Consider the following 24,791-nt stretch of genomic DNA (forward strand, 5'->3'; position numbering starts at 1 on the left):
TTCTTGATTTTCAGAAGGCATTTGACAAGGTACCTCACAAGAGGTTATTGCAGAAGGTAAGGGGGCATGGAGTTGGGGGTAGGGTGTTAGCGTGGATAGAGGATTGGTTGTCAAATAGGAGGCAGAGAGTGGGGGTTAATGGGTGCTATTCGGATTGGCGGTTGGTGACTAGTGGAGTGCCCCAGGGGTCGGTGCTGGGGCCTCAGCTATTTACCATTTATATAGATGATCTGGAGGAGGGAACCGAGTGTATGGTGTCGAAATTTGCTGATGACACCAAGATTGGTGGAACGGCAAATTGCGCAGAGGGTGTGGAGAGTCTACAGAAGGATCTAGATAGGCTGGGCGAATGGGCCAGGAACTGGCAAATGGAATTTAATGTTGGCGAGTGCGAGGTGGTCCACTTTGGTAGGAATAATGGTAGGAAGGACTATTACTTACGTGGCGAAAAACTGCAGCAGGCGACGGTGCAGAGGGACCTCAGGGTCCTTGTGCATGAGTCACAAAAACCCAGCCTGCAGGTGCAGCAGGTGGTCAGGAAGGTGAATGGGATGCTGGCCTTCATAGCGAGGGGGATTGAATATAAAAGTAAGGAGGTCTTGCTGCGGCTGTATAGGGCATTGGTGAGGCCGCAGCTGGAGTACTGTGTGCAGTTTTGGTCACTGCACTTACGCAAGGATATTCTGGCCTTGGAGGGAGTGCAGAGGAGGTTTACTAGGCTGATGCCGGAGTTGAGGGGGTTGAGCTATGAGGAGAGGCTGAATAAACCAGGCTTGTACTCGTTAGAGTTTAGAAGAATGAGGGGAGATCTCATTGAGACGTATATGATGAAGAATGGGATGGATAGGATAGAGGTGGAGAGACTCTTCCCGCTCAGAAAGGACAGTAGGACTAGGGGGCACAGCCTCAAGATAAAGAGGGGGGCGGTTTAGAACAGAGTTGAGGAGGAACTTCTTCACTCAAAGGGTGGTGAATCTCTGGAATTCTCTGCCCGTTGAAGTGGTGGAGGCTGCCTCGCTAAATATTTTTAAGACGCGGGTTGATGGGTTTTTGATAAGCGAGGGGATTAAGGGTTATGGGGAGAGGGCGGGAATGTGGAACTGAGCCTCGACAGATCAGCCATTATCTTACTGAATGGCGGGGCAGGCTTGAAGGGCTAGTTGGCCTACTCCTGCTCCTATTTCTTATGTTCTTATGTCCTTATGTTTATGTAAAGAACAAAGGATTTTAAAAAGGTATAGAGGTCAAACAAGGTGGGATTTGCAAAGAAAATGTTGCCAGATGAGTTGAGGGAATATGGTGTGGTGACTTCCCATTCTAGAATAATCATGCAGATGCCAAACCCAATGCTATGAACCAAGGCATCCATATCAGACCTAAAGTTAAAGGTGACAATCTTGAACTTAAAAAAGATTGACATCACAACTCCTATGAAGTGCTTTCAGCCCCATAAATCTCAAAGTAAACACATTAGTTATGGATATAAATAAATTACAACTCACCAAGTGGGCTTATTTTAGGATGCCATTCTTTTAGCACTTCATGTAACCTTTCAGTAAATTTAGAATAGTAGAGATCTGCAAAAATATTATCTATTCTTCCATTTTCAAACATATACTGTAAAAGATGAGAAACAGACAGGAATGGTGAATAAATCGTGCTTATTCGGCAACAAAATTCCATTCATTTAATTACAGAAACATTTATAAAGAAACGTGGAAGTACGAGCATATAGACATGTTCCTTCACCACCCAAAAGCAAAGAATGCAAAGACTACCTTCTGAATACAAAGAAAGAAATAATACAGCAAGTCTGCTTCATAGGGGGAACCATCTGAATATCTTGCTTCTTTGGTCATCAAACAAAGTCCATAATTGAGTTCTACTAATGTTGCACAAAGAGCATCTTCTCTAAATTTCATTGGCTGTCGTCCTAGCATTCAAAAAGAAAATAATGCCTATTAACCAAAAAAAATTTTGCACTTCATTTATTCATCCACAATAGCTCACATTTTACTCTGAGTTGTAAGCCAACACTGAATGAGAAAAGGGAATATTAAACCATTGTAGAAGATGCTAGAAAGGGTGAACGTACAAAGTACAATTGTCAAAAACCTCATGGTTCAAGAGACTGTAGCATTTATACGAAAAAACAATGTTAATAAATAATTACGATTTTTGTTTAATTCTGAATTGCTCTTTTAAGGAAGTTATCTAAACATGAACACTGATGACATCAACGTTTCTGTCTTGCAGAAGTTACAGAATCTGATGGTGCAAAGGAATTGAATAATAATTAATCATAAAGGTGACCCACCAACTCCCCTTTCCCCTATTGGCAGGAAAGTTTTGAACTGTCAGCTTCAGCATAAAAATATTTATTAACACAAACACAAAGGAACACTAAGATGACACTCCCAACCTTAACACCAGCCCTGTTAAAAGTTCAAGTCTAGCTTTGATGGAGATGTCCATTTACACTGACCTGCAGATGGGTTGCATCACCGAACAATTAATTCTATACCTTATTAGGCTGCCAGATTAAAAAAAAATTAAGTATTTTTATTACTGCAAACTCAAATTCACATGGCAGAGCTTTATGTATTTGTGAGTGGCTGCTTTGTTTGTCTTTTTTTGACTAGCTAGGTGTTCCATGAACATTATTACAAGATAAATCAAACTGCTTCATTTAACCCCTAAATCCTCCTTTTTCTAGTTAGTTTATAAAGCTGTTTCACTTGCAGAGGAAAAAAAAAATCAATGGTTCAATTTATGCTAATTGGTCCATGTTTGCCTTTATAATTGAACATTTCTAAAAAGTTGTAAAGAGCAATATGCAAAGTAGGCAAATTATCCTCATTTTAAAAAATGTTTTAAGATGCAAAGTAAATCATTACTTCCTGGCAAAGGTGGTTTATTTTCTGCTTCCTTCATTATTTCTGCATTCTTAACCTGAGCCCAATTCTGCCAGACGGTAGCTCCTTCTTCTGGCTTTAGAGACTCGGGAAGCATTAAATCAGCCTGCACCTCAATCTGCTGTTCTGCTGAATGTGTCTGCATAGCTTGGACCTACAAGAAAAAAAACCCCACAATATCTGTGTAAGTACGTGGCATATAATTCCACAAATGTATTTTCTTGTGCACTGGATAGACACAACTTGGTTTCTGAATAGCAAATCATTTACTTCAAAGGCTTCCACTCACATTTAAGCGAAGTTTTAATACAATTGAAAGATTACATCACCCAAATAATGCTAGGGAGCTAGAAGTGCAAACATGAAGGCAGATTTCTGAGTGCAAAAGCAATAAGGTAGTAATTGTTGGAAACTTCAATCACTTGAATATCAATTGGAATACAAACAGCGTGAAGGGCATAGAATTAATGGACTGCATTCAGGAGAAACTGAATGCCTTCTTCTGTGTCGTACACAGAGAGGAGTGGGGAAAGAGAAGCAATGGTGAATTACTTAGTGGGTCAGCAGCAGTGTCCTGGGGATTCCAGAAAAGGCTAAAAGGGGGTGCAATTCTTGATTTAATCTTAGGAAATGATGCTGAATAAGTGACGTGAATGAAGACTGGGGACCATTTTAGAGATGGAGTCCATGAGGGGGTCTAGGAGGGGTAGACAAGGAGAAATTATTCCCATTGACAGATTGGTAACGAACCAGAGTACACCACATGCAGCAAGCAGTTAGGATTTGGAAGGCACTGTCTAAGTGTGGAGGTTCAATTGCTGCTTTCAAAAGAAAACTGGATAAGCACCCGAAGAGAAAATAAATTGCAGGGTTATAAGGAAAGGGCATAGGAGTGGGTGGAACTATGTTGCTCTTGAAAGGAAATAACACAAGGTAGGCCAAATGCCTTCTTATTATACACATGGAAAGGAGTGGGGAAAGAGAAGCAACGGTGAACTACTTAGTGGATCAGCAGCAACAACAGTGCACTGGGGATTCCAGGAAAGGCAGAAACTTATGCAGCTGGACAGGGATGTGCCCCTCTTTGGGACCTGAGTAAAATGTTCTTTCAGAGAGTCAGCGCAGACTCGGCGGGCCAAACGTCTGCCTTCTGCACTGTAGAGATTCTCTAGATTCAGCGATGGAAATGCCACTGAATGTCAAGGGGGTGATGGTTAGATTCTCTCATTTGAAGATGCTCATTACTGGGCACTTGTTTAGTGTGAACATTTTCCACTTGTCAGCCCAAGCCTAGATTTTGTCCGAGTCCTGCTGCATTTAGACATGGAATGCTGGTGTACTTGAGGAGTCACAAATAGTACTGAACATTCAAACATCCCCATTTCTGACTTTATGATGGAAGGAAGGCTACTAATGAAGCAGCTAAAGATGGTTGGACCTAGTTAGCATTACACAGTGATTTGTGGTACATATCAAGGCATGGAGTTTCCACTCGGCACACAATGGTCAAGACAATAGTTTACTGAGGTGAAGTTACAAATAGAGTGTGCACGTACAATGACCACATAAGCCAATACGAGATTAACTGCTGGTCATTGTTTTCTGTGATTCAAGTGACTATGGCTGATCCTGTCAGAGAGAGAAAAGTTAAATTTTCATAACCTCAATTCTGTTTATGTATGCACTCCTTACAGTTGCATCCACACTATCCACTCAATTTTAAAACCTCTTCTCTATAAACAATTTAAAATTTTCAATACTTAATTTTTCATAACTTAGGCAGGAACCTTCATAACATTTAAGCAGCATTTAGAAACGCCACAGCACACAAAGTTACAGACCAAGTGCTGGAAAATGGGATTAGAATATATAGGTGCTTGATGGCCAGCGCAGGCACGCTGGGCTGAAGATCCTCTTTCTGTACTGCGCAACTCTATGAATATATCCAGGGATGATCACTACTGCTTTTCTATGCGCTTTCTTCAGTGCATTGGTGCATAAACTTATATGTTCTTAGTTTCACCTCAGCATGACATATTTCAGCAGTGAAGGAAGCAAGAAACAGTAACAAATTTCATCCCCAGTCTTGGTAACGTAGTTGTGTAACTTTCAGGCACATTTTAAAAAGTCCCATTTCTTTTAAAAAAAATTTCATTGTTGAATGTCTGAGGCTGTGATATACAGACCTTTGGTCTCTTAGGAAATCAAAGGTATAGAGAGTAGCTGGGGAAGTTGAAGCCCTCTAGGCTGCTCCGTCATTCGATATGCTCGTGGCTGATCAAGTGACAGCATGGTCTACACCTGCTATTTTTGTTCTTGACCCTTGGTTAAGAGAATAGCCCAGAAATGCAATTTCTGCTAGCCCAACTCTCAAAAACAAATTTCGTACAGCAATTACTGAAGTTAACTTACACAGTTTACTTTGCAAGAGAACACTAATCATGTAGAGGATCTTGTTCACCCAAGGCTTCAACCTTTTCTCTCCACTATATTATCTTGATCTATTTAAATTAGTACCACAATGAACATTGCTCCTCTGAACTTTCTTTACTATCTTTAATGCCTTGAAATACTTTCTTCTCAAAGTAGCCACGTTCCTCTCAATCCAATATATTCTTTCCCAAGCCTTCATTCTATGGGCATCCTCAGTTTACAATCTACATATTTTGAATAAGTAAACTGAATATCACTTATGTGACGAATATCTAGTTCATGGTTCATGTTAATATTTCAAAGGTAATGTTTAGTTCTGGGAAGCTTATGGTTATGAAGATAAGGTAATTAAAAAGGGTGGACATTAGAGATTGGCAGAACACTTAAAAGAAAATATCAACATTATTAACATAAAAACATAGAAGATGAGAGCAAGAGGTGGTCAGTTGGCCCTTCAAGCCTGCTCCGCCATTCATCAAGATCATAGCTAATCTTTTAACTCAATAGCCTAACCCTGCTTTTTCATCATAACTGTTGTTTCCATTTGCCCCAAATGCTATATCTAGCCACCTCTTGAATACATTCAATGTTTTGGCATCAGCTACTTCCTGTGATGAGTTCCACAGGTTCACTACTCTTTGGGTGAAGAAATGTCTTCTCATCTCCATCCTAAATGGTCCAGCCCGAATCCTGAGCCTGTGACCCCTGGTTCTGGATTCCCCCACCATCAGGAACAGCTTTCCTGCATCTACCTTATCTAGATTTTTCTAAGTCTCTATGAGACCCCCTCTCACTCTTCTAAACTCCAGCAAAAACAAATCCTAACCTAGTCAATCTCTCTTGTACATCAATTCTGCCATCCCCAGAATCAGCCTAGTAAACCTTTGCTGCACTCCTCAAGAACAAGAACATCCTTCTTCAGAAAAGGAGCCCAAAACTGCACACAATATTCTAGGTATGGCCTCACCAAGGCCCTGTATAATTGCAACAATAATCCCTGCTCCTGTATTCAAAACCTCTCAATGAAAGCCAACATACCATTTGCCTTCTTTACCGCTGCTGCGACTGCTGCATAAGGACACCCAGGTCCAGCTGCACACACACCTCTCCCAATTTACTGGCATTCAGATAGTAACCTGCCTTCTTGTTTTTGCTTCCAAAGTGAATAATCTCACATTTATCCAAATTATACTATATCTGCCATTGATTTGCCCACTCACCCAACCTGTCCAGACAGATCATGCTGAAGGATCTCAGCATTCTTGTCACAGTTCATGCTCCCACCCAACTTGGTATCATCTGCAAATTGAGATGTTACATTTTGTTCCCTCACCCAAATCATTGATATATATTGTGAATAGCTGGGGTCCCAGCACTGATCTGTGCATCATATTAGTTACTGCTTGCCAATTTGAAAAGGACTCATTAATTCCTATGCTCTTTGCCCACCAGTTTTCTATCCATCTCAATACACTTTCCCCAATTCCATATGCTTTAATCTTGCACGATAATCTCTTATATGGGACTTTGTCAAATGCTTTTTGAAAGTCCAAATATAATACATCGACTGGCTCCCCTCGTCAACTCTACTAGTTAGAACTTCAAAGAATTCCAACAGATTTGTCAAGCATTTCTCCTTCATAAATCCATGCTGACTCTGTCTGATCCTGCCACTGCATTCTAAATGCTCCACTATAATGTCCTTGATAATAGATTGGAGAATTTTCCCCACTACCGATATTAGGCTTACTAGTCTATAATTCCCCGTTTTCTCTCTACCTCCCTTTCTGAATACTGGAGTGACATTAGCTACCCTACAATCTGCACAGACTGTTCCAGAGCCTATAGAATCCTGGAGATGGCTACCAATGCATCCACAATTTCTAGAGCCACTTCCTTAAGTATTCTGGAATGTAGATTATCAGACCTTTGGGATTTATCCACCTTCAATCCTATCAATTTTCCCAGTACCATTTTTCAACTATTATTGATCTCCCTCAGGTTCTTCCCTCACCAGATCTTACATTCTCCAGCATTTCTGGTATCCTATTTGCGTCCTCTTTTGAGGAGACGGAACTAAAGATTATCTTAAGCTGCTCAACCATTTTTTGTCCCTATTATACATTCCCCCGTTTGTCTGTAGGGGAACTAAATTTGTTTTCACCAACCTCTTTCTCTTCACATATCTGTTGAAACTCTTAGTGTCAATTTTCCCTGCAAGCTTACTTTTGTACTGTATTTTCCCCTTCTTAATCAACCCATGTTTGTTTAACAGGGTCAGAATAGAAGAGATGGAGCCCTAAAACAGCAGGTGGGCTTTGTTGGAGAACTAGAGGCCACGATGTCTATACTGCTGGCAGAGTGCAGTCCAGAGAGATATTTTGTTTTAGGTGTTAGACCTAAATTAGAAACAGTGAATCCCTAACTGCTACATTATCATCAAGATAGATGAAGCTTAAGAAGGTTTTCTGGTTTCAATTTATTGGTGTGTTTGCTGGGAGAGGAGGTGAGATGCAGTTTGGATCTTGCATGGTTTGCTGTTCATGGTAGCCCTGTGAGCAGTTCAGTGCAGTTAAAGCCCTGAAAGCCATTTATAGCTGTGAGACAACAGCCCAGAGAAATCCAGAAGCAGTACCAGTTTAGTGAACCTTGCAGACTGTGAAAGAGTTGAAATTGTGCCATAATTAGAAGTGAGAGTGTAGTTTCAGGAGAGACTGAACCACCAGGAAGCAAGATGAGGCAGTCTGAGTCAACAGTGGTTTGTGAAGGAATTCAGAGGCTGCATCTTCAAAAGGCTGAAATCAGCAAAAGGCTGATATCTTGCATACAGGCAGAATTTTAATAAGATATTGTGACTCTCAGTGGTCACTGACATCTGGCTGGGTTCTGTCTAGGTTGCATCTGTCACTTAACATGCAGGTTGGTGTATTCAATCATAGTTTGTCAGTTAATTCACATTTACCTATATTCTGAATGTTAAAGTACAATATTGACATTGTAGATTGTGTTGCAACGTTTATTTATTTTGTTCAAAATAATAGAATCTCATGGTTTTATCATCTTTGTGGGTAACTGGGACTTAAAATTTTGTCCACTTTATGCAAAAAGTTACTAGTTCCTAATTCAAGTTTAGCACTTAGCTCACCACTTCTCAATTTACTTCCTCGTCTCTGCTACTCTGCAGCTACAGAGCTTGACCAAACACTTTATTTGTAAAGTTACTGAAAAATCAAAATGAGGTATTGGGAAAAACATTCAAGTTTTCAAACAATTGTGGCTTATTCTAACATCCACCTTCACCAAATTTTCCCCTCTCCTAGCTTGTGATTCAATTAATAAAGTCAAACGTGACAAGGATCTACTTGTTACATTTATCTGCAAACAGACAAAAAAAGTGTCTCAAAGTGACTGCATGTGAAACAGTGCCACTAACTAAACAGACATGAATTATTTTCCAATTCTTGGTGCTAGAAGGAAGATGGAGATCAATGTGGGCAATTAGGGCTTGTGCATGCACTGAAATTCTTTACTAGATTCTGACTTGCATGTCATTACTCAGGGTGCCTACCTGAAGCTTATCAAGTCCCTCGCCATTTGACTTAGAGTCCCTACAGTACAGAAAGAGGCCATTCAGCCCATCAAGTCTGCACCGATCACAATCCCACCCAGGCCCTACCCCCACACTGACCCACTAATCCCTCTAACCTCTGCATCTCAGGACACTAGGGGGCAATTTTAGCATGGCCAATCAACCTAATCCACACATCTTTGGACTGTAGGAGGAAACCACAGCACCCAGAGGAAACCCACACAGACATGAGGAGGATGTGCAAACTCCACATAGACAGTGACCCAAGCCAGGAATCAAACCCAGGTCCCTGGAGCTGTGAAGCAGCAGTGTTGTCCTTTTCTTCACAGACTGTAAAAACACTTTGAATTGCATTTAAAACTAGATTTAGTTGAAGGTTTTATATAGCTGAGGCAGTTGCCTCACTCTGATACAAACCTAATTTTGTAAACTGAGGAAGCTTTCACCACAACATACAAGTGTATAGTAGCTCCAAGTTTCAAATTATTATTCTGTTCAAGATAACAGGCAGAAAAGGAAAGTCCTCAAATGACTTTCCCTTGTTGGTTTAATTTACAACCAATACAAGAACACTTTAAATATATAATTAATTCTGTGCTCATAAAAGGTTAATACCTGTACTTGCTGTGGATCCCAATATTTCAGAGACTGATGATAGGCTCTTCCACCAGCTTGTATTGTAACAGGAATATGAAGATTTCCGTTCACATTCACAAACTGCGTTGAGAACGCAGTTGTCACAGATGGATGTATCATTTTATCCTGTAGGTTTTTGCCACCATCTGACAGGACTTGAGTTTTATCCTTGTCCTCTTCTATTTTAATCCCAGTCATACTCATTGGGATTTCATCAATTTGGACTAAATTACAACTATCATGAGGAATTGTAGAATGGAGTACAGTTTGGCCATCTGAGCAAGGAGCAGGCGTTGTATATATTGTCCATGATTCAGTGTTGGATAATGGGCCAGTAGCTGATGTGGTAGCTGGAACAACACCATACAACTGACTGCTGTCCACTGTAAGCAGTTCCTGACGAACAGGAATGTAACCTTGCTGTTGAGCCTGAGAAGACAGAGTAAGTACAGTGGTCACTGTATTTTGCACTGAAGGTTGACTCATAGAATAACTTTCTTCAGTTGGTAAGTCAACTTTCCTTTTCTTCACAGGCTGTGGAACACCTGAAGAGCTTGGCCTTCTTTCTTGTGCTATAGAGTTGACAGCTTGACTACCAGACTGTGGTTCCTCAGAAGTTGTCTGCGACTGCAGTTGGGCTTGCATCTGCTTTGCTTGCAGGGATTGATGATTTGTTTGAATTTCCAACTGGTGGACTTGTTGTGCCTGTACATGATGAGACTGCATCTGCTGCTGTCCTAGTGATGAACCCTGGGACGCATGTTGTTGAATTGGAGAACTAATGGGTCTGGCTAACTCAAGCAATGATCCAGCAACATCAGCACTGTCCATGTATATGTAGTGTCCTCTTTGTTGGTACATTGTAACAGGAGTTTGAACAAATTGCTGGACTTCTTCAGACCCTTTGCCATTCACGGAATCCAAGAATTCCTTCATGCGATGCTGTGGTATTGTCCGTGCTTTCATTCGTAAATACTCCTCATAGGGAATTGAATTCTCCAATGAATGATTCATCTTGGACAACTAAAAAAGAGTGCATTAGAGAAGTAATATTAAGCAAGAAAAAAATTTTCATTTTAAAATAACAACATTGTTAGAGTCAAGTTCCAAATCAAAATGATCTTAGTGTGACGTATCTAATTTAACGGTGCAGTACAAGGGCAGATACAGATTAATAAGCAATTACAAAACATATATAGTTAAGGAAAAACCTACAACACACCACAAATTGGAATGTGGTCTCGGAGTCTTAACAGACTCAATTCTCAATTAGTCCAACTAACGTTAATCAGCAAAGCCAATAGCATGCTGCACTATACAACCAAAACACAAGTCAAAAGAAATCATAACGAAACCACATCTTGAGAACTAGATCCCACTCTAGTCAGAGACACAAGGGAGATGTTCAAGTACTGGTGCAGGCTATAATGCAAAAAATAGCTACAAAGATGTTCCAGAAGGGATCAAGGTACAATGTTTTGAAGGAGAATCACAAAGACTTAATAGCTGGAAGATCACAACATGGCAGAAAAATAGATTGGACTTACTCATCCAATGTCAAAAAAATAAGGGTTCCGCTAAAGGTTTCCCATATAAACAGGGCAAGGCCATGAGGGGCTTGTAAATAATTCTGAAGGTGATTCACAGAGACAAAGAAACACTAAAGCTCAATTTCAGAAGTAATAGATGTACTTGAGGGAGGGAACCTTGGCTTGCAGTATTTTTTAAGATTGTCTGATATTTCTGAATGCTGGATGGCCAGTATAGAGAAACAAATCCATGAAAGGGGTTTCTCGGGTAGTGGGTATAAAAAAGTAATGCTCTGAAGTTGGAAGAAACAAATCTCTGCAACAAACTGGACAAAAGGCAGCATATGTGCAGAGTTGAAGGGTACACATTACTGCCAGTCTTCGCCTAAGTTTGCAACTATAGAGTTTCATTGAAATCAGCACCAGAAGCAAACATCTCCCTGTGAAAGCCAATAAAAAGCTTTGTTTTACCAAACTTCCAACCCTGGAGCAAATTTCAACTAAATTAACTTAATACAACAGTAAGTGGCGTGCCATGTCATGCTCCTTCTGTGCTACAAATTAACTAAGATGCATTTACACCTCGGCTGCTGTTGAGAGACAAGTAGTTGCAAGTCAGACTTCAGCCAGGCAGAACATTACTTTGTTTGTCTCTTGTCTGCTGGAACTCTGACTAAATTCCCTAAGGGAGAGTTCTACCTAGGTATACTCATGGAAAACTATGGTCCAATAATTAGAAATTTAAATTTCTAAAGAAGCAGGAAGAGGAGGATTATTAGTCTTTAAACATTTCAAGGTTAAGAAATCTGTTTAAAAAAATGCTCTTGAACATACCAATGGTCCCAGGAAGCACTTTGCAAACAAGGTATGATAGCATATTGAATTTGCATTAATTTGATGTCCAAACCAAAGTAGTGCCAAGTCAGTTTAAAGTGCAATTTAAATTTCCTTTAAAGGTCAGCTGTCCTTACCTAGTTTGACCTATATGTAACTCCAGACTTGGATGTGATTGATTCTTAACTGTCCTCTGAAAGGCCCAGCAAGGCACCCGGTTATTCAAGATGGTTCACCACTACCACTTTCTCAAGGAAAAATAAGGACGGGCAATAAATTATGGCCTGACTTGTGGTGTCTACATGTTGTGACAGAAGAATAGAGATAAAACATTAAATACTTCTCTGCCTGACCTACTACTCAGGCTGGTCTGAGTTACATTCAGTACAACCAAATATAAGCACAAGTGGTGAGGGCTGCCTTAAGACCCACAGTGGTGTGACCTGAGCAATCTTTTCAGATCTGGGCTTTTGAATATGAGAGCTCTTTGACCCATTATCCTTAAAGACTGACATGCAAATTCATTTGAAGACTATCTGCAAAACTGATAAATGCTAATTAAAAATATATAGATTTTATTTTTTAAATCAAGGACTCTGCTTTCATTATCTTTTGAGGAAGAAAGAGCTCCAGAGACACTCAACCCTCAAAAAAAAAACCTGAAAATGACCCCTTAGTTGTAGATTTTCTGACGAGGGGAAACATCCTCTCCATATGCACCCTTAAAAGGTTTAGATCAAGTTCCCTTTTACTCTTCTAAACTCAACTGGCTACAAACATAACTTCTCCAACCTTTCTTCATAAGAAAAGATAATTTTCCCTCTCCTGGTATTAGTCTAATAATCTTCTTAGATTTATAAAAGTATAAAATCAAATCAGTCCCACATCCAGTTGTGATGAGCAACTGACCTAGAAGAGGAAGCTTCACATCCTCAATGATGGGGGACCCTATATATCAGTGCAAGAGACAAGGCTGAAGCATTTCTGACCATCTTTAGCCATAAATGCCGAAAGGATAGCCCATCTTGGTCTCCTTCTGGAGGTCCTCACCATTATAGATGCTAGTCTTCAATCAATTCAATGGAGTTGAAGATGGCAGACCTCACACAGCCCACTTCGCTAAGTGAGAGATTGCAACAAATGCCATCAATCCAGTGAACAAATATCAATAATCTGCTGGTCTTCACAGTGATAAGTCAAATCACCAAGGTGGCCCTTTCCAGGATCAAGCAATGTGTCAGGTTGGCCGTGGAACAAGAATGCTTAAATTTATCAAAGATCCTTCCCAGGCAAAATGCAAATATCTTGGAGACATCCTGAAGGTGCACAGCATTGACGTCCTGGCACTCCAAGAAACCCACGTCTCCAACAACCAACAGGCCAATCTTTATTCTATCCATGGATGCAATCTCACAACTAGTCACCAACCATTTGAAACATGGTTTGGCTATATACGTAAAGCGCATCATTATGAAGTTTGGTGCCTTCCCCACTACTGAAGAAGCCACCTACACCACTGCTATCAAGACAAGGGAGCTACACATCACCAATGTGTATATATAGCCCAAAGGTGGGCAACCTGGGGCCCTGGAACCACGTTCAGTCCATCTGACTTCAGAGTGCAGCCCACGAGACATTCTTTGACCGCTGCCCACACACAGCGTTGCCAAGTTCTGCTGATTTCTGCCAGCATACTTTTTTCCCTCTGTGTGACGGAAGTGAAATGAGCATAAAGCAAGGGTACATGAAGTGAAGTGCATGGTGATTACACACAACATTAACTATGAACACCGTGATTCCTCTGCATCCAAAATGTAAATATTTATTTTATTTTTATCATTTGAAGTTGATGACAGTTCTATTACTATAGAAATAATTAAGAATCTTCTATAACTCATTGTGATATATTCAGTGTATATTAAAATGTATTATACTTATTCATGGGGTCATGGTTAGTGAACAAGCCTGATTTCAATCTTGTGGCCCACTGTGATGAAGGAAGGTCACTCATGTCATCCATTCACTGGCCTAGATTGCCCACTGTTGTAGTTCCTGACTTGAAATGGTCAAGCACTTCAAAGTGCACCAATCCCAGCTGTACATATTGATGAATTTAACAGTCACCACACCATGTGATAAATGAAGCCAATGGCAAAGACCTAACAGACTGAAAATTTGTAAAAGACCTGCAAACAATCTTTGATTCCAAATAATAAGCCACTTTCCACTCTTCTTGTTGACAAGGAGGTTAAATCTGGACCCCACCATCATGGAACCAACTAGAGAACAGGCATTCCTAGACTGGGTATTGTTCAATGAGGAAGGAATAATGGGCAATTTAGTTGTGTGAGGCCTCTTGGGGATGAGAGACCATAATATGATAGAATTCTTCGTCAAATGAAGAGTGACATGGTTTATTCTGAGACAAGGATCCTGAATCTAGATAAAAGAAACAACAGTACGAGGCACAAGTTGGCAGTGATGGATTGGGGAATGTTACTTGGAGGGATAACAATGGAAAGGCAATGGCAAACATTCAAAGGGCACATGGGTGAACTGCAACAATTGTTTATTCCTGTCTGCAATAAATATAAAATGAGAAAGGTGGTCAAATTATGGCTTACAAGGGAAATTAGATATCGTATTAGATCCAAGGAAGTTGCACACGAAGTAGCCAGAGGATTGGGAGCAGTTCAGAATTTAACAAAGGAGGACAAAAGGGATTGATTAAGAAGAGGGAAATAGAGTTCAAATGTAAGCTTATGGGGAACATAAACTGATGGTAAAAATTTCTATAGGCTTTTGAAAAGAAAAAAAACATTGAAGACAAATGTAGGTCCTCAACAGTCAGAAACAGGGGAATTTATTAGAATCTAGAATCCCTACAGTACAGAAAGAGGCCATTCGGCCCATCAAGACTGCACCGATCACAATCCCATCCAGGCCTTATCCCCATATCCCTACATATATACCCACTCATTCCTCTAGCCTACATATCTCAGGACACCAAGAACAATTTTAGCATAGCCAATCAACCTAACCCACACATCTTCAGACTGTGGGAGGAAACCCACGCAGACACGGAGAATGTGCAAACTCCACACAGACAGTGACCCAAACCGGGAATCGAATGCAGGTCCCTGGAGCTGTGAAGCAACAGTGTTAACCACCGTGCTACCCTGCCGCCCATAACAGGGTACAGATCAAAAAAAAAGTGACCAAATACATAATTTGGTTTGGTTTTCACAAAGGAAAACACAAGTAACATAGCAGGAATATTGGGGAATACAGGGTTTAGTTTCAGGAAGGAACTGAAGGAGATCATATTAGTAGGAAAGTGGTGTGGGGGAAACTGTTTGAAGGCCAATAAATCCCCAAAGCCTAATAATCTACACCCCAGAGTATTTAAGAAAGGGGGCCTAGAAATAGTGGATACATTAGTGGTCATCTTCCAAAATTCTTTCAGACTTTGGAACAGTTTCTACAGATTGGCGGGGAATTAATGTAACCCCACTATTTAAGGGGGGGTTGCTGGTGCTATAAAGAGAAAACAGGGAACTATAGACCATTCAGCCGGACATCAATAGTGGAGAAAATGCTAGAGTCCATTATAAATGATTTAATAGCACAGCACTTGGAAAACAGTGGCAGGACTGGACAGAGTCAGCATGGATTTACACAAGAGAAACCATGCTTGACAAATCTACTGGGTTTTCTCGAGGACGTAACCAGTAGAGCTGATGGAGAACCAGTGGATGTGGTTTATTTGGAATTTTGACAAAGTTCCACATAAGAGATTAGTGTGTAAAATTAAAGACAGTGTATTGAAAAAGATAGAAAACTGGTCGCAGAAAGGAAATAATGCAGGAATAAACAGCTGTTTTTTCCCAAATGGCAAGCCTTGACGATAGGGTCGCAGGGATCAGTGCTAGGACCCCAGCTATTCACAGTATACATCAATGCTTTAGATTATTTAAATGTAATATCTCCAAATTTGCAGATGACACAACACAAAAGCGGATAAGCTTTAATGAGGATGCAGAGATGCTTCAGTGTGATTTGCACAAGCTGAGTGAGCAGGCAAAGGCATGGCATGGCAAATGCAGTATAATGGGTACAAATGGGAGATTATCCACTTTGGTAGCAAAAACAGGAAGACAGATTATGTGAATGGTTATAAATTGAAATGGAGTAATTTGCAACGAGACCTGGGTGTCCTCATACACCAGTTGCTGAAGGTAAGTGTATGGGTGCAGCAGGGGGTAAAGAAGGCAACTGGCCTTCAGCCCATGGAATTTGCTTCCAAAGGCTGACAGTTGAACAAAAAAAGTTGAGGTCAAAACATTGTATGTGTATGTTTTCAATAAAAAAAGTTAGATACAGCTCTTGGGGCTACAAGAATCAAAGGATATGCAGGGAAAGCAGGAACAGGTTGAGTTGGATGATCAGACACGATTATAATGAATGATGGAGCAAACCAATAGTCAACATAGGCCCATCAATTGCATTGGTATTAAAATCTCCACGCTCTCATCAAAAAAATCCAGTAGTGGATCCTGGCCAAAGCTGTAGGGAAGCTGTCAAAAGAGTGGTGACCCAAATCCCCAGGAACCCAGAATGCCGTCATCGGCTTGTTGTTCTCTTGACTACCACCACCAAAATGGAATTCCCGTGGGTTTCAGAGATGAACACACTCCCTGCTGAATAACGGAAACCTAAAACCTACTCTGGCAATATAAAGAGTCTGGCAGTCTACAGGTTGCAAAGACCCTGCTCAAGTCTGTAGATTCAGTCAGATTGCCCTCACAAAACAACCTCCAGAGGAAACTCAAGGACTAGTGAAGCCCTTGTGGACCTGTCATTGGCCTATGACAGAAGCTGGATTATGGACCTGATGCTCAAGGATCACCCCCCGACGCAAAATACAATGCCTGCTTTAGACAATGCTGAGCAATAGACAGCTATGTGCGCATCTAGGCAACAAAGTCAGCTCATCTCAATCCTTCAACAATGGGCTCCCACAAAGATCAGTATTGGCACCAATGCTTTTTAACATCTATATGAGCAACATGCCACTAGCAAAGTCATGCAAATGTGCACTGGCAGACAACTTTGCCCTGGCAACACGAGCAGCCACCTTTAGCAACATTGAGTCCACCTGAACAGGGAATTTAACATCATGTTTGAGTACTTCCAGACATGGTGGCTCAAACCAAATCTCCAAAACATAGTCACTGCTTTTCATCTCGATAACAAGAATAGTAAACACATTTGGAAATGGTCTTCTGTAGCAACAACATGACCCCAATCTGACATACCTCACAGTGAAGCTGGAATGCTGCTAACCTTCCACAACCACCAAGACCAAGTTAAGAGTCAACTTGATCCAGAAACTGGCAAATGCCAGTTGGAGAGCCTCAGCACCAGCCTCTATACTCCATAGCTCAGTACTCTGCATTGATATGAACTAGAAGTAGCCAGGCTCAAGTGATTGATGTTCAAGTGAATACTGCAATGAGATGCATCACTGGAATCCTCAAGTCGACTTCAACACCCTAGCTACCTATGCTAGCACACATTGCTCTCCCACAAAACAAACAACTATCATCCAGTGGCCCTGACATCCATCATTAAGTGCTTTGAAAGGTTAGTCATGGCTACCAGATTGCCCAGATCCACTACAGTTCACCTTTTGCTGCAACTGGTCCACAACAGACACCATCTTCCTGGCCCTACACACTGCCCCGGAAACCTAGATAACAAAGACACCCATGTCAGACTCCTATTCATAGACTACAGCTCAGCCTTTGACACCATTATTCCTACAAGACTCATCTCCAAATTTTGGGGCCTGGACCCAGCTCCTCCCTCTGCAACTGGATCCTAGACTTCCTAACCCAAAGACCGCGGTCAGTAAGAATAGGCAACACCACCACCTCCTCCTCATCTCCAGCACTCCGCAAGGCTGTGTCCTCAGCCCCTTACTGTACTCCTTATACACCGATTAGTGTGTGGCCAAATTCCCCTCTAACTTGATTTTCAAGTCTGTTGATGACATCACAATGACGAGACAGTACAGGAAAGAGATGAAGAATCTGGTGAACTGATGCAACGACAACAATCTCTCGCTCGATGTCAACAAAATGAAGCAGATAGTCAGGAAGCCTAGTGGAGGGCATGTCCCGGTCTACATCAATGGGGATGAAGTAGAAATAGTTGAGAGTTGAGGTTTTAGGTGTCCAGATCACCAACAACCTCTTCTGCTGCCTCCATGCAGACATTATAGTTAAAAAAGCCCATCAATGTCTCTACTTTCTCAGGAGACGAAGGAAATTTATCATGCTCATACCAGCTCTCACCAACTTCTACAGATGCACCATAGAAAGCACTCTTTCTGGTTATGTCACAGCGTGGTAAGGCTCCTGCTCAGTCCAAGACCGCAAGAAACTACAAAGGGTCATGGTTGAAGCCCAGTCCACCATTCAAACCAGCCTCCCATCCACGGACAGTGTCTACACTTCCTTGGAAAAGCAGCCAGCATAATCAAGGATCACAAGCACCACAGACATACTCTCTTCCATCTTCTTCTGTTGGGAAAGAGACACAAAAGTCTGAGATCATGTATAATCGGCACAAAAACAGCTTCTTCCCTGCTGCCATCAGACTTTTGAACAGATCTCACTTGCGTTGTCAATCTTTCTCTACATCCTAGCTTGATTATCACACTACCTTTTGCACTCTCTCTTCTCCTTCCCTATATATGGGATGTTTTGTCCATATAGTATGCAAGAAACAATACTTTTCACTGTATGATAATGTGTGTCAATAATAAATCAAATGGAAATTGAAAACTCACCTATTCAAAACTCTGCTCACCAGAACAGACCACGGAACATATAATGACTCAATTCCCAACTCATGAATATAAAGGACATATTGAAGCACCATACATCGCCGTCCCTGACGCAATATCCCAGCTTGACCGTGTTGATGTAAAATTATGAAGAATAACTAATTCAATTCAAATGATATCAAGAATGGCTGAAAGACAGGATACCGCAAAGGCAATGGGTCCTGACAACATTCAGTAGTGAAGACTTGTACTCCACAACTAAATGCACTCCCAACCAAACTGCTGCAGTATAATGACAACACTCACCCATCTGATAACATGGAAAATTGTCCTAATCACAAAAAGGGCAAATTCAATGTGGCCAATCACCAAGCCCAAAGAGATGCAAGATACCATTGACAGTGCTTTCTTAGCAATAACCTGCTCAGTAATGTTGACTATGAGTTCCACCTGAGATACTCAGTTCCTGACCTCATTAAAGTTTTGGTCCATACATGAACAAAAGAGCTCAACTCCAATGGCAAGGTGAAAGTGATTTCCCCTGACATCAGGACAGCATTTGACCTACCTCGTACATCTTCTTTAAGGGCAAGGTTTAAAGGAGATATATGAAGCAAGTTTTTTTTTAAACACAGAGGATGGTAGGTGCCTGGAACTCACTGCTGGAGGTGGTAGTGGAAACAGATACAATAGTGACTCCCAAGGGGCATCTTGACAAATACGTGAATAGGATGGGAATAAGGCGATACCGTTCCCAGAAGGGTAGGGGGTTTTTGTTCAGTCAGGCAGGCAGCATGGTTGGTGCAGGCTTGAAGGGCCAAAGAGCCTGTTCCTATGATGTAATTTTCTTTGTTCTTTGACTGAATGTCACAACAAGGAGCCCTAGCAAAACTGGAGTCAACGGAAATCAGGGGGAAAACTCTCCCCTGGTTGGAGTCATACCTAGTACAAAAAGGAGAGTGGTTTTTAGAAGTCAATCATTTCAGGGCTGGGGCTTTGCTGCAGGAGTTCCTCGCACTCAGCCTAACATTTTTTTCAGCTGCTTCATCAATGTTGTTACACCCATTAGAATGTGGAAATGGGTATGTTTGCACAATGTTCAATGCCATTCACAGCTTTTCTGATACTGAAGCAGTCCATGTCCAAATGCAGCAAGACTCAGGCAACATTCAGGCTTGGACTGATAAGTAACAATTAACTTCTGTGCACAAGTGCCGAACAATGACCATCTCTGACAACACTGGATCTAACCATCCCCACTTGACATTCAAAAAAAAAAAATCACTATTGCTAAGCTTCCACTATCAACAGCCTGGGAGTTGCTCCCAATCAGAAATTGGACCAGCCATATAAATACTGTGGATACAAGAGCAGGTCACAGAAATGGGGAGATTCAAAAACAAAAATGAAACTTTTAAGATTGAGGCTTGAGAGTCAATCAATGCATGTCAGCAAGTGCAGGAGTGATGGGTGAACAGAGACCTGGTAGAAGTTAATACACAGACAGCAAAGGTTATAGAAGTGAAAAACGAAAACATCTGAATGGTCAAAACTAGAAATAACATACGCATGGACAAAGGTTCAACAAAGAAAAAAGAACCAAAATAGGATCAGTGACTGGATATATTACCAAAGTGGAAGTAGGCAACCTTGGTGATAGAACCAATACACGGCCAGAAACTCATCTTAAATAGGATGCCAAGATTTCATACAGTCCAGCTCAGCTTCACACAGTTGCCAGGGGAAGGAATGGCTTTGGTGGCGAGTGAATGGAGTTCAAGATGGGACCAAAAATAATGGCTTTGGTCTTTCTCCTATTGAACTGGAAGAAACTTTCACTCGTCCAGTACTGGATGCTTGACAAATGATAGCGTAGTTGACAGTGATGATCGTGAAGTAGAATTAGATGTCAACAACATACATGTACATCCTGACATGTTTTCAGATGATGTCATGAGAGAGACACACATAAAAAAATAGATCCTTTGGAGATTCCAGAGGGGATAGTGTGGAAGTGGAAAAACTAATCACTGCAGGTGACTCCCTAGCTGCAGTTGGATAGATAATAGAATAAGACAAAGGAATTCCCATTTAGCTAGACAACAGAAGAGGAGGATATCCAGAGATAACAAAGAAATGGGTGAGGGTTTCAGCAGATGAGCTGAGGTAAAGATGGAAATGAACAATGATGAATTGTTCAAGATACAACATGGGTTCAAAAGCCCAGGTGAATCAATAGGATATCTAATCTGTAAACGGTCCAGTTCAGCCTCATAATGAAAATACATAGAGGGCTTTTATTTTGTCAACAATCTTAATGATACTTTCAAAATGTGTTTTTGGTGTTATATCAATTGTAACATTGCACATTCAAATGGGATACATAACAATAGCGACCTCACTTCAAAAAAAAATCAACGACTGAGAAGGATTTTGGGATGTTTTGAAGCTCTTCCCTTAATAAATCATGTCCATGTACTATTCACAAGACTACCATGGAAAGACAAACAATACACCAGTGACCACACTGCACATAACTAAGTATCTGTTTAAGCATGATATAATTCTACTTATAAAATACAAGATAATTTGCACTACATGCCAACTCTATCCTGAATAGAACGTGCACTTCAACTGCCACTTTGTTTTATTACATTTCTTAAATTTCAAAACTGTTACAGGTTAATTCACAAATAATTATAAATGTTTCATTCTGGTACTTGCAGATGTGAAGATCAAAGTTGCTTATTGTATTGGCGATTTTGATGCATGCTGCGTTAAGACCAAAATCAGCTACCGTGACTTGGGTTCATATTCAGATTAGATCAACAGGATGAAAGTCTCTTCTGCCAGCTGAAAAGATCCTACATGAAATAAACTTAGCAGGCTCAAAACAGCAAGGCTATAGATAGAGATCCACAAATTAGCACTTATGCCGGACAGCCCACAAGCATTATTGCTGCAAGGACAAAAAAAGTCTGGTGCAATAACGGACAGGTTTATTACTGAAGTAATTTTTACTCTACATCAGAATTGTGTTATAGCAAAAAAGTTTTCAATTAATAAAATCTTTCATAGTAACGTACATTCAATCTTGCTAAAGGGCAGTAAAACTATTGCATGATAGAGAACTACACTCCTATTGCCATAATTTTACAGAATAGTTCAGTTTGAGATTAAATAACATCATTTGGTTGTTTATGAATTTGTCATCTGCTCGGAAGACTTGCTTTGGCCACATTTACTGTACAACATTCCTGTGTGCTAAAAAAAAGCAAATAGAATTCCTGTTGTTTTTATAACAATTAAAAAGGGAAGCACTTCTTACATCAGTCATATTTGATTAGATCAAAAACAATCCAACTGTCAGTGTACAATCCACAAAGAACTAACATTAATGTTATCCACAAGCAGATCACTTTACAAGCTAAAATTAAAAACCAAACAACATTGTTGAAAATTTAAGAATAAATGCAATCAATTAATCCTGTCTGACACTTATATTTTTAAGACACACTAGATCAAGCTGATCAGCTATCTCGGTTGAGAGAACATTTATATTATACCTATATTGTTCTAATTTTAAACTACTTACACATTTCAGGGCATGTTGTAAAATGTTCTTGTGCTCTCCTCTCGAATTAAACAGTAATTCTACAGCCAAAAATGCACCAGGCAAGAACAGGCCTCATAACGCAATAGCGCTTTAAAAAAAACAAATTGACAGATCTGATCATTCGTTTCCTTAAGAATTGTGATTTTTAGGGAGGGAAGGGGGGAGGGAAAGTTTGCCCAGCTGCACTGCCCTCTACAAAGGAGAAATACATTCACCCTGCAAATTATAAGTTGAAAAATAACGACTGAGGAATTAAAAACAGAATCAAAACCCACCAGGCACATATAAAATAGTGAAAACAAAGGAATTCATGACTATGGAGGAATGAGTTATGGATCTGTCATCCACCATCAACAGCTGTAGGCCTCAACCCTGCCCCGTACCTTTCTCCAGGAAAGATGTGGGTCGAAGGAGAAATGTTTTATTGAGCAGGGAGACTGCAAGAGCCAGCCGTGCCCCTGCTGAATTGATGCTCGCAGTTGGCGAGCTAAGAAAGCCCCAGAAACATGCGGCTCCTCAGCAGTGGGGCCCAGCCGCAGGAGTTCCCTTGACTTTAACTGAAAGATGCCATTCCTGCTCCCCGCCCCCTCGTGTGTTTCCTTTTCTATTTTCGCTTTTACCTTTTTTTGTGTGTGCGCGTATATATGTTGTCCTGGTTTCCACAGTCCCTATCTACGGTCGGAGGGCGACGACCAACATCGGGGGGGGAGGGGGGGTGGTGGTGGTGGTGGGGGTGGGGAAGGGGAAAGCAGCCGCCACCACCAAAGTGAATTCGCCGTCCAGGCGCATGCGTGCCTCCCGCGAGCTTTTCTATGGAAAAGAGGAGGAGCTTCGATTCGCCCCTCCCCATTCCCCGAGGCGCGCAGGCGCGGCATTTGCCGGCGGCTCTTGGTCCTCGGCGTCCTCTCTCTCGCTCTCACACGCCCTCGCCTCCACTCCACTCGCAGCAGAGCGCAGGCGCGGCACCCACACGACCGGCCGGCTCGACATCCTCGCGGGTCCCGCAAGAGTGCGCAGGCGCAGCACCCGACACCTGCTAACTTGAGAGCCGACGTTTGGTTCTGCCCCGCCCCCCGCTCTGTGACGCAATCTCAGCGAACGGCCAATCAGAAGCAGGAGACCTGCGTGGCGCGTGGCTGCTGTCAGAAGGTTGATACATTTTGTAGAGCAGGTCCGTCTGTGCGCTGCTCAGCCAGTGCTGGCTGATTAATGGGAGGCACTCCCCGTGTCCTGCTGATCGGGGCGGTGGCACAGTGATTAGTACTGCTGCTCCATAGTTCCAGGGACTTGGGCTTGATTCCAGGCTTGGGTCACTGTCTGTGTGGATTTTGCACATTCTCCTCGCGTCTGCGTGGGTTTCCTCCAGCTGCTCCAGTTTCCTCCCACAGTCCAAAGATGTGTGGGTTAGGTTGCTTGGCCATGCTAAAACTGCCCCTTAGTCTTCTGAGATGTGTAGGTTAGGGGGATTAGCGGGTAAATATGTAGTGACATGGGGTTAGGGAATGAGTGGGAATGTGTTTGGTGCAGACTTGATGGGCCAAATGGCTTCCTGCCCTGTAGGGTTTCTATGACTCTCCATGATCATGCCTTTGCAAACTGAAATGCAAATGGAGTGGGAGGCTGATTGGTACTGCACCATGATTCTTCATTGTCATCAGGAGATCCAAGTGGTGCAAACAAATGTTTGTCCATTGGTACCATGTCAGTATTCAGAGCATAAGATGTGTACTTCTCTTAATTAATCCATCCCTTTAGAGAGATCTCTAAATCCAGTTCTTTTTTCCTAAATGCATTCAGGGATTTGCCTTCATTATCTTAGAAAGAGGCCATTCAGTCTGCACCAACAACAATGCCACCCCGGCCCTAACCCCATAATCCCACGTATTTATCCTGCTACTCCCCCTGACACTAAGGGGTAATTTATCATAGGTAATCAATCACCCTACACATCTTTGGACTGATGAAACCGAAGCATCCAGAGGAAACCCTCATAGAATCCCTGCCATACAGAAGGACGTCATTCGGGCTGTTGAGTCTGTACTGACCGGGCCCTATTCCCGTAACCCTCATTTACCCTGCTACTCCCCCTGACACTAAGGGGCAATTTATCATAGATAATCAACCACCTCACACACCTTTGGACTAAAGAAATCAGAGCACCCAGAGGAAACCCACGTAGAATCATAGAATCTCTACAGTACAGAAGAAGGTCATTCAGCCCACTGAGTCTGTAGCAACCCAGGCCCTATTTCCATAACCCTCATTTACCCTGCTAATCCCCCGATACTAGAGTCAATTTGGCATGAACAATTAACCTAACCTGCACATTTTTGGACTGTGAGAGGAAACTGCAGCACCTGAAGGAAGCCCACGGAGACAGGGGGAG

At 41.6% G+C, this 24,791-nt stretch overlaps 1 protein-coding gene across 3 annotated transcripts in view; it reads right to left on the reverse strand.

The window, feature by feature from the left end:
* LOC145355377 (transcriptional regulator QRICH1-like) overlaps positions 1-23,113 on the reverse strand; it is a 31,854-nt gene extending 8,741 nt beyond the window's left edge. The window contains exons 1-6 of one of the 3 annotated variants that reach the window (XM_080207383.1): positions 23,026-23,113; positions 22,385-22,493; positions 9,553-10,596; positions 2,898-3,069; positions 1,779-1,933; positions 1,503-1,617 (exon numbers count right to left, since the gene is read on the reverse strand). In XM_080207383.1, the coding sequence (XP_080063509.1) occupies positions 1,503-1,617; positions 1,779-1,933; positions 2,898-3,069; positions 9,553-10,587 (1,477 nt within the window). In that variant the 5' untranslated portion in view covers positions 10,588-10,596; positions 22,385-22,493; positions 23,026-23,113. Of the gene's footprint in view, positions 1-1,502; positions 1,618-1,778; positions 1,934-2,897; positions 3,070-9,552; positions 10,597-21,509; positions 21,644-22,384; positions 22,494-23,025 lie in introns of those variants that run through there. The other 2 variants (XM_080207382.1, XM_080207384.1) reach the window with 2 other exon arrangements.
* Positions 23,114-24,791: the final 1,678 nt, after the last annotated feature.

This window comes from Carcharhinus amblyrhynchos, chromosome 19 (assembly GCF_965287045.1).
Source record: "Carcharhinus amblyrhynchos chromosome 19, sCarAmb.v2.hapA, whole genome shotgun sequence".
In the NCBI taxonomy this organism is placed as follows: Eukaryota; Metazoa; Chordata; class Chondrichthyes; order Carcharhiniformes; family Carcharhinidae; genus Carcharhinus; species Carcharhinus amblyrhynchos.